Source organism: Coregonus lavaretus, assembly GCF_964263955.1.
Source record: "Coregonus lavaretus genome assembly, contig: HAP1_SCAFFOLD_2250, whole genome shotgun sequence".
Lineage (NCBI taxonomy): Eukaryota > Metazoa > Chordata > Actinopteri > Salmoniformes > Salmonidae > Coregonus > Coregonus lavaretus.
The window spans coordinates 74,349-85,266 of NW_028163140.1; the positions used below are offsets into that span (position 1 = coordinate 74,349).

At 40.2% G+C, this 10,918-nt stretch overlaps 1 protein-coding gene across 1 annotated transcript; it reads right to left on the bottom strand.

The window, feature by feature from the left end:
• Positions 1 to 3,055: 3,055 nt before the first annotated feature.
• Positions 3,056 to 6,649, bottom strand: LOC311118441 (tetraspanin-3-like). Its single transcript, XM_084193241.1, has 7 exons — positions 6,329 to 6,649; positions 5,370 to 5,561; positions 5,177 to 5,251; positions 4,594 to 4,692; positions 4,361 to 4,513; positions 4,131 to 4,214; positions 3,056 to 3,930 (listed from the first exon to the last, which is right to left on the bottom strand). The coding sequence occupies exons 1-7, from the start codon at positions 6,389 to 6,391 to the stop codon at positions 3,847 to 3,849; spliced, it is 750 nt and encodes a 249-aa protein (XP_084049367.1). The 5' UTR covers positions 6,392 to 6,649; the 3' UTR covers positions 3,056 to 3,846.
• Between the last annotated feature and the right edge of the window lie 4,269 nt (positions 6,650 to 10,918).

Consider the following 10,918-nt stretch of genomic DNA (forward strand, 5'->3'; position numbering starts at 1 on the left):
TGGCGTTACAAGCGCCGTGCTCTACCAGCTGAGCTACAGAGGACCACTTGTCCCTGACCGACTTTTGAGCTTCTACTATGTTTTTCTATGCGAAAACATGATATAATGTGTAATTATAATGTTATCTACTAGAGAAAGAGTCAATTAAATAAAATCTATATAAATATTTATTGTGAGTATGCCCTTTCTATTGTTTTTTGTACAAAATATACGTGTGCTTTGGTAGTGGTGTCATTTCCACCTCTGAGGGCAAATTCCTCATTAATAACGTTTTTTCAAGATAATGTTAATTTAGTTACCATGGAAACTTATTGTGACGTTGAAGCGCATGGCTGCAGTGGACAGTTGTTCCAGATGTGATGTCCAGAAGTTGAAGAAAAATCTAGGTAAAAACTGCTTGTGTAGAGAATATTTTTATTGTCAGTCATTTCCAAACAGGCTATAATTTCTTTAATTTGTGCTAGAACTTAGTAGTTAGTGTAAACTATATGCTAGCTGTAATACTAGCCAAAGCATGCTAAGCAGTCTGCCATTTTTCTCCAAAAACTGTAGAAGTGTCATTTCCATCACAGTAATTTCCATCACAAACTTAACTGTAGTGGAATTGATAGAACGTGGTGGAAATTACAAAAATTCGTTATGTTATTAGTTTTTACTTTAGGCTTATTTAATCATGTTTTAAATTAATTTAATCTAGAAAATGCTCCAAGGTGTGCACAAGTTGAAAACTGAAATAGTATTTTTCTTTGTTTTTAGAAGATGCCACAGAAAACAGCACAGATGTCACAGACATCTAAAAAAAATTAAAATGATCCTATACGATACCAGGAACATCTGCAAAAAGACAGGGAGAGATACTGGAAGAAAAAAAAGAAGGGAGAAGTGAAATCTATCTCTGAGCTTACAAAGCGAGAACAAAGACGCAAGAGAAGGCAATGGAAATGCAACCGACAGAATAGAAGACAGACTTTAAAGAGAACAGTTGCAATGGAGACCTACCTATCAGGCATCACACCACCTCAGTCACCAGATTACTTGCAGCCAGAACATGAGGCCAACATACCTGCCCCTAATTTACCTGCCCCTGATGCATGCCCTGATACCCCTTCCTCATTGTCTGCAAAAGGAATGAGAAGTCGAATACTTGCTGGAAGGAAAAAGCTTGGAAGAGGTCGCTCAAAAACATACAGAGATCTTTGCATGACAAGTGTCAAACTTGATAAAGCTTTATGGAAAACTGAGAAATACAAAAATAGGTATGAACTGTTGAAGAAAATGGAGAGACAAGATTCCCAAAGACAAAGACAAAATAGCAAATGAAGGGAACTCCGAAGAACTTAAGAAGGATTGTATTATTTTCAAAATGCCATCATTGCAGAGTTAAAGCAAAAGTATCAATACATGCGCAGTGCCAAGAACAAACAAGGGGCTTCAAAAATGCTCAGAGGCAACTTCCTGAGAAAGTATGTCCTGGTCAAAGCCGCAAACTGAGAATTTGGATGTTCAGCAAAAGCAATGAGGGCAAATGAAAACAGGCCAACAAGTCTTCAATACTCCAGGAAAAAGCAATGTAACAGAATTAGCACAGCCACAGATAAGAAAATTACTAAATTCTATGAACATGATGACAACAGTAGAACAACAGGGAAAAAGGACATACTAACGAGGAACATGAAAAAAAAAACAGAAGCGCTTCTTGAATGGCACAATTCAGAACCTTTATCAGAAGTTTTAAGAGGGAATATTCAGAGATTAAAATGTCCTACTATGAATTCTGCAAAATACGTCAGTTTGGGATGTCAAGACAACAGTCCAGGATTGGGACACATGCCTCTGCAAAACTCACGCAAACATCCAGTTCATGGCGGACAAACTACAGGATCACCAAGTGATCAGCTGCAGCAACATAGAGAACCTTATTGAGTATTTGTGCTGTGAGGACCTAAAGAAAGAGTGCATGTACAGAGAGTGCTCCCTTTGCCAAGCAAAAGAGCTTCAACATCTGACTTTGATGCTGGTGAGCAGACATGGTGGAGAGATAGAGAAGAAAAACGGAGAGTGAAACATGGAGAAGTTCACTGTACATTTGACAGTAAAAGAAAAGGTGTGTGGCACACTGCAGATTCTACTGGAGGACTTCTCCGAAGGATTGAAAGAGAAGTTGGAGAAACACATGTATAACATTCGACACCAATACTCCAAACTGAGAGAATTGAAAGAGAATCTGCATAAAGAGGAGATCATCGTGCATATTGACTTTGCAGAGAACTACCTGTGTAAATACACCAGTGAAATCCAGGCAGTTCACTTTGGTGATTCTCACAAGAAGGTGACCCTCCACACCTGTGTTGGATATACCACAAATGATAATGATACAGTTTCACTTTGCTCACTGAACTCTTCTATGCGGATGACCCCTTTGCTATCTGGGCCCATCTCTCAAAAACACTGGCCTACTTCCTTGAGCTCTACACATCGGCTACTTTTGGAATCTTACTTTGTCTTATATTAATTAAATGTTTAAAAATGGTTGTTGTTCAAAATGTTTGCAATAAAATAATGTTCTGTTTTTTACATAGATGTAATTTCCACCACAACCATATTTTTTTGGTAAATTAGTATATTATGTATAATTTACATTGATTGATTTGTTTCAGATAGGGAAATCATATGGTTGTTATCATAATCTCAAAAAAAGGTTGGGTGGAAATATCTTATTATTCATGATAAATAAATGTTTTCAGCTGTCACAAAGGCAAGTTTATACGTTCAGGCGTCGTGTTGAATTGTTAATATTAGGAAAACCTTAAAAATCCTTTAAAATAATATTAAATACAAGTTAATATAAAAATGTATAAGGAATGTGTTATAAATTAATTGTATGATATTTCATTTTCAATTAAAATGGATGTTTAATGGCGTGATGGAAATGACATTTGTCTATGGCTATCTGAGAAAAATGACAAAAATATATACATTCCTGAACAGTACGATCGCAGCCAATATCAGATATTGTTTCTAGACAAATCAAAGACAATTATAATACTGTTAAAATGGTGTTTCAATAAGTTTTAATTTCTGAAAGCTTGCAGGGCCAAAGTGCAGAATCACCCAGCTACATACCGGAAAATTACAATCAAACGATAGCCACACAACACAGCACAGTATCAACCAGTTAATTACTCAAAAGCCATGCAGGGTAGTGTAAAAGTATCTTTAATATGTAGTCTGCAGGATATGTGACATATTGACAATGTATTTTGATGGGAGTGGATTTTTTAACAAGCACGTATCTACATCAGTGAACAAAAACAAACAGATGAACCAAAACATTGTGGCCATTACATATTCCAGTTGATCCTTAAGAAACAAAGGAAGTGTGTGCAGAAGTAAAGTTCATACATGTAGGACACTTTCCAACACTTTAGGAGAGCCTATTCATTCCTCCCTTCACTGATGTGTATACATTGGATTAGTGAAAGCAAGATGATCACTCTTTTAAGCAGTTTCACCAACTAAATACGCCAATTACCACACCTGTGATGGTACCCTAGAGGCTCTGGAGCTGCCCAGAAAACTATAACCAAAGGCACACAGACACACACACACACCACTAGAGAGCAGTCTTTTCAAACAGCTCTTACACTAAAAGGGCATCAGCATTTTCACAATATTATTCCAACCTCATAGTGTGGAAATATATATAGAAAACACTGGAAAATCCTGTTTTTGACTGCACTGGGCCTTTAAGGTCCACAGCATCATGAACTTTACTAAGTTCCAGGTCATAGTATTTCTAAAGTAGATTCTCGGTCCAGAACACTTTCTGCCACTCTGGTTCAGGCTTCAGTCCCACTCCCTGTCCAGTATTCCATACTCCAACAGAGGCTGGTCCATCATCAACTGAGCCACACTCACAAACCCTACAGTCTGTGTGTGTGAGAGAGAGAGTGAGACAGAGAGAGTGAGAGAGAGAGAGAGACAGAGAGATAAGTATGGTTACACCAGGTACTACCTGATCTTGTCCAATAAGAAACACTCATTTTTATTTTCTGTTGTAAAATGTTTTGCTACACGACCCTTTTCATGTTGTTCCACTATACCCCACAGTGCCCTCTAGTGGTTCCCACCTCCACTAGTGCCACTGCCAGAGATGACCAGATGATGAGACGCAGAACAAAAAGCAAGGCCTCCTCCAGCTTCACCTGGCAGCCCTGAGAGAGAGGACACACACACAACTGAGTAAGGGGAGTGCCATCTCTCTGGAATGAAATGCTGCCCAGGTGTGTATGTACATACATACCTTTGGATCACCACAGTGGGCCAGGGCTGGTGTATGTGTGTGTGTGTGTGTGTGTACCTTTTGATATAGTAGCCCGGGCAGCTCCAGGGTACCATTACAGATGTGGTAGGTGGAGATACAGCAGCTGTGAGGTACACTGCCCCGCCCACTGTGGTTAAACCAGGGCGTGGCCAACCAGTCACGGTAGTCATAGATACCACAGCACTGCAACTGGAGAGGATTCACATCACAGATAGTCATTAGATCAGTTCAGATCATGATCACACACACACACACACACACACACACACCTCTTTCTGTGTGGCGTCCACAGCATTGGATCCTGGGTCCTGACTGCTTCCTGTGTATCTTCGAAAGACACTCCTGAAGGGAGCCAGCTCTAAGTCCACCTGAACACAGGTCAGTCACATCATGTTATTTATCATAACTATAACATACATTGAGAGTACAAAACATTAAGGACACCTTCCTAATTTTGAGTTGCACCCCCCCACTTTTGCCCTCAGAACAGCCTCAATTCATCGGGGCATGGACTCTACGAGGTGTCGAAAGCATTCCACAGGGATGCTGGCCCATGTTGACTCCAATGATTCCCACAGTTATGTCAAGTTGGCTGGATGTCCTTTGGGTGTTGGACCATTCTTGATACACACGGGAAACTGTTGAGTGTGAAAAACCCAGCAGCATTGCAGTTCTTGACACAAACCGGTGTGCCTGGCACTTACTACCATACCCTGTTCAAAGGCACTTTCACCTGGTCAGTCTATGTCATGGAAAGAGAAGGTGTCCTTAATGTTTTTTACACTCAGTGTAGAATGTCAAATATGGGGATGTGTGCTCTTTTGGTAGTTTTGTAAAGCCATATCTAAGTACCTTTCCTGCGTTGACATAGGCTAGAGCAGCAGCAGTTGCCTCCAGGCAGAAAACCATGACCAGCAGATAGACAAACTGAAACGGCCAAGCACCATGACAACAGATAAGGTGATAAGCTCCATCCAAAACTGTAGAAAATACATACATTTTATTCTATTCAGACACACAAACACAGACTCTCTCTCTCTCTCACCACGGCCTGTAGCCAGGCTGACTTTCTGAGGGACACCCAGATGCCCAGTCCTCCGCTGGCCAATAGCAAGGTAGCGCTGGCCAGAGCTAGGCATGCTGGGAGGATGATGTATGTGTGGGCGAAGAACAGGCCATTGTGTCTGTAGATCAACAACAAGTACATACCACTCAGACCTACCATCAGACCTGCCAGCTAGAGAGGGAGGGAGAGATAGGGAGGGATAGGTAGGGAAAGATAGGGAGGAAGGGATAGGGAGGGAGAGATAGAGAGGGAGAGATAGATAGATAGAGAGGGAGAGATAGATAGAGAGGGAGAGGGAGAGAGAGAGATAGAGAGGGAGGGAGGGAACGAGAAAAAGAGAGGGAGACAGAGAGACAGTGTGTTTATCATATCATTCAGTAGCCAACAATTCTTGTGAGGGTGCAGTGCAGAAATAACTAATTCAGCAAAAAAAAACGTATTTGAAGAAACGTTAATCTTTCATAAACATTTTGTGTGCGTGTGTAAAATAATTAAATCCCACTCTAGGTCTGAGGCTTTCTTAGTTCTCACTGAATCTAATTACACACACGAGATGCCATCTTTTCAGTTAGTCATGTGGATTCAACAGCATCTAGGCAATTAATCAGTAAACATGCAGCAAGAATGAATAGAAGACAGAGAAAAGGAGTGGTGGAAACACTTCCTATAACATATTCTAAGCTGTTTGCTGTATAATGCAAAGCAAATTCTGTCTTTTAATGATATACATTACAGTCTTTCAATGGACAAAATTAACAATACATATCAAAAGTGCATAGAAATATGCAATAGGCTGAAGTCAAATAATTATTGCAATATGTATAATGATTTGCCATTCCTTAACATATGTTAGCTTAAACAGTTTTACAGGACATACAATGCAGAAGCACATTATGGTCAGCGGTGTATCTGATTTGCTTAGTGCTGTAAGATCTTACCCATAGAAGTTGGCAAGTTATCTGAATAACTATTTTAAAAGCTCGTCGTCTTGTTTCACCCATTTTATGTTAATGAGCAGTGTTCTGTGTAGTTTGAGGAAGTTATATATTTACTTAGTCACCGAGTTTACTCCATACAGCACAGACATTCCACCACAGAATAATGTCAAGTTGTAATATCAAGAAACAATACAAGGTGGAAAAATTAAGTTAACCAATTCCAAATCAAAAGTGTGCACGCAAAACTTGCCGTCTTTCGTTTTTCTCCAACCGCATCAAATTATTCAGGCATTTCTCAAGAGAGAGAGAATCAGAAGCATGACAGTGACGAGGAAGTACAGCGGGGAAGGAGTTTAAATTAACCCCATAGATCTCAATTGGTGCCTGAGCAGAGCTGGTGTATACTTAAGTGATAATGCCCGAGAAGCCGGTGTTTGTTGGATATATTGGCACGGGTGTTAGGCCCGAGACAAAGACAAACCGTGCCAATATATCCAACAAACACCGAGAACATACATATTCAAATAATGATTGACATATTTTCATTAAAAACGTTATTTGTATTAATTTATTGTAATATTTCATCCTTCCACAAGATATAGACCCAACACAAATCTAAGGTTGCTAGAGACGCGACCCAGTCGTTGGTTCTAAATCAGGGGTGTCAAACGTCCGGCCCGCGGGCCGGATCAGGCCCGCAAACGGGTTTAATCCGGCCCGCGAGATGATTTTGAAAAAAAACAAAAAAACAACAACTTTTTTGTAAAGTATAAAAATGCGCTGCAATTTTTCAATAAAACATACTGCTGTTCCAATTGCGTCCACTGGATGGCGCAATAGCAATTGTGTTAAGCTACCTCATCCCTATATTGTTATTTATTTTGCTCATTTGTACCCCAGTATCTCTATTTGCACATCATCTCTTGCACATCTATCATTCCAGTGTTAATACTAATTGTAATTATTTTGCACTATAGCCTATTTTATTGCCTTACCTCCATAACTTGCTAAATTTGCACACACTGTATATTATATGTATTTCTGTTGTATTTTTGACTTTGTTTTGTTTTACCCCATATGTAACTCTGTGTTGTTGTTTTTATCGCACTGCTTTGCTTTATCTTGGCCAGGTCGCAGTTGTAAATGAGAACTTGTTCTCAACTGGTTTACCTGGTTAAATAAAGGTGAAATAAAAATAAATAAAAGCAAGCAAACTGTTTATACCGGGGCAGAGCAAGTAGGTCAAGCACGTGCAGCCAATGAGCTACTTTGTTTTGCCCGCGATATTTATTACGGCTTCTACTTTTAACATTATGTGCTTTGGCACCCTCATTGCCCCAATATGTCTCTGTCAAAAAAGAGAAAAGTGGACGCAGAGTGCAGAGTGTTCCAAGAAAAATGGTCATCCTATTTATTCACGGAATTGAATGGGAAAGCTGTATGTTTGGTGTGTTCAGAGCATGTTGCAGTGCTGAAAGAATATAACCTTCGTCGCCACTATGTGAGTCTTCATGCCGACAAATATGACAACTTTCAAGGACAGCGGAGATGAGAGAAGGTGAATGAACTGTTGGCGGGTCTGAAGAAACAGCAGTCTGTGTTTACTCACAGCCGAGACATCAGTGACGCTGCAGTGAAAGCTAGCTACCTCATTGCTAATGAAATCGCAGTGGCTTCAAAACCATTTAGTGAGGGTGAATTTGTAAAAACATGCATGATGAAGGCAGCGGAGATTGTGTGCCCTGAAAAGCGGCAGGCTTTTGCAAATATCAGCCTGACAAGAAACACAGTTGCAGACAGGATTTCCGATCTTTCAGTGGATTTGGACAGCCAGTTGAAGCAAAAAGTAAAGTCATTTATTGCGTTTTCGGTTGCAATTGATGAAAGCACGGACATTACAGATGTTGCACAACTGGCCATTTTCATCCGCGGAGTTGATGACACATTGACCGTCACCGAGGAGTTCGTGGAGTTGGTGCCGATGACAGATACAACGACAGCAGCTGATATTTTTACCGCACTCGTCGGCGCGCTGGACAGGGTCGGAGTGGACTGGTCCCGCGCTGTCAGCCTGGCTACAGATGGTGCGCCCTCAATGATCGGGAAAAAAGCAGGCGTTGTGACAAAGTTCAGAGAGAAAGTGCAATCTGCAAATGGAGGACGTGATTTTTTGACTTTTCACTGTATTTTGCACCAGGAGGCTTTGTGTTGCAAGTCATTAAAGATGGATAACGTCATGAAGGTGGTCATCCAAACTGTTAATTTCATCCGATCCAGAAGCTGCCAGTTTGACAGCCTTCTCAGAGAGAAAGACCACATCTATGGCCTGCCATACCACACTGAGGTAAGATGGTTAAGCCGAGGTGCTGTGCTGAGGCGTTTCTTTGATTTACGAGAAGAAATTGAACAGTTCATGGAAGAAAAGGGCAAACCAGTGTTAGAATTTCATTCCGCAGAATGGATGCAGGACCTTGCATTTATGGTGGATGTTACAGAGCACCTGAATAACTTGAACAAACAGCTGCAAGGGCGCAACAAAGTTGTCACGCAGTATTATGACAGCATACGTTCTTTCAAGTTGAAGCTGTCATTGTGGGAGACGCAACTTGCCGGTGGTGATGCAGCTCACTTCCCCTGTCTGAAAAATGTGTGCGCGACCCAACATGTGGCAGACATGAAGCGGTTCAAAGATAAAATAACGGGACTGTTACGGGAGTTTGAGCAACGCTTTCAGATTTATGTTTATATGTTTTTATGTTGATGTGCTATTGTTTTTAATTGATTTTATTGTATTTGTATATTTAACCTATTCTTGACTCTGTGGTTCTTGCACTTGTTTGGGGAACAGGATTTCATTATTTTTATCTACATTTCTGCCTGAGAAATGACACCCTGATATAGTTCTGTGATCTGTGATATACTTCTGTGAATCACTGAGACATTGTGTGTTTGTGTGTTCTTTGTCCTCAGAACTTTCAAATAACTTGAGGTGTTTTATGATTAATAGTGATGTTGTGCTTTTGGACACTGTCCTCAGGCTCCAGCTTTATGTTTATATGTTTTTATGTTGATGTGCTATTGTTTTTAATTGATTTTATTTTATTTGTATATTTAACCTATTCTTGACTCTGTGGTTCTTGCACTTGTTTGGGGAACAGGATTTCATTATTTTTATCTACATTTCTGCCTGAGAAATGACACCCTGATATAGTTCTGTGATCTGTGAAACAGTTCTGTTAATCACTGAGGCATTGTGTGTTTGTGTGTTCTTTTTCTTTAGAATTTTCAAATAAACTTGACGTGTTTTATGATTAATAGTGATGTTGTGCTTGTACTATTTTGGACACACTGTCCTCAGGCTCCAGCTTTATGTTGTATGTTGATCGTATTAAAACAAAGAAAACTATCTGAAGTTGTTGTTTTTAAGTTATATATACCATGATTTTTCCGGTCCGGCCCACTTGGGAATAGATTTTCCTCCATGTGGCCCCTGAGCTAAAATGAGTTTGACACCCCTGTTCTAAATGTTCCATTGCCATACTGGCTGGCAACGTTCTTATCCCTTGCTTGCTATCTAGCCTACTACGGCTAATATACAGTTATGTCAAAAAATTCAGCCAGAATAACAGCCAGCAAAGTAGCGGCATTTGCATTTGTTTAAGCTGTTTTCTAGTGAAATGTATTTGGTACATCCATAACAATGAGCTAATGAGGCGCGATTTCGCCTGGCTGAGAATGTGCTCACTAGTCAGGACACTGTTGTTCAGAGGAGCTAGCAAACAACCCAGCTACAATAACACAACCACTTCAAACTGAAGCTGGAAAGACTGCACATGAGCTGCGTTTCGTTTTACCTTTTTTCAATGGATTTAAAAAATATATATATTCATACAAATTATCCCAGCTGATTCATGATTTCGACTGGCTGAGAAACGCTGCCTGCCTTTCGAATTTGAATATTGAAACAGTTGCAAATGTCGGAGAGTCAGACAGCAAGGTTTATACAAATCTCCACTGTTGAAAACTAAATATAAGTCTAAAAGAAATGTGAGATAATGTCTAGATTCTTTATATAGTGGAGATCAAGTTTATAAAGTGCCTGACTGGGTTGATGAGACAGTGGGTTGCGCAGTCAGATGGAACAGTGTAAATAGGCATTTTAACGTCATAGATTTAGCTGGTGGTAACTTGTGGAATAGACAACAGCTGGAATGTTGTTTTAACCAATCAGCATTCAGGATTAGACCCACCTGTTGAATAAAGCTATATGGTACATCACTGCTCCTCCTCTCACATCAATCAATCAATCAGTCATATGTTTTCAGTATGCAAGTGCAGACAGACAAGACAGAAATAGATGGGTGTGTGGCACCCTCTGTTGGGTGGGGTGGGCTGACATTGGTGAGCGCATCCCATCAGTTATGTGCTCATCCCAGTCATCAGATTGTCTCATCCTTGCTGTAGGCCTATGCTGACATGAACAATTCCACATTTAGATTGTAAACATTTACATGTCTTATTCTCAAAGACAACCTCCATTCTAGAAAAAAAAAACATAACTTCAGGCACTACAGCGAAAGACAGTATGTC

Coding starts and splice junctions, on each gene's coding strand:
- LOC311118441 (XM_084193241.1), bottom strand. CDS start 6,391: ATGGGTGAAACAAGACGACGAGCTTTTAAAATAGTTATTCAGATAACT. Junction 4,215..4,360: donor CCGGGCTACTATATCAAAAG/GTACACACACAC, acceptor CCTCTCTCTCAG/GGCTGCCAGGTGAAGCTGGA. Junction 3,931..4,130: donor TGGCAGTGGCACTAGTGGAG/GTGGGAACCACT, acceptor TCACACACACAG/ACTGTAGGGTTTGTGAGTGT.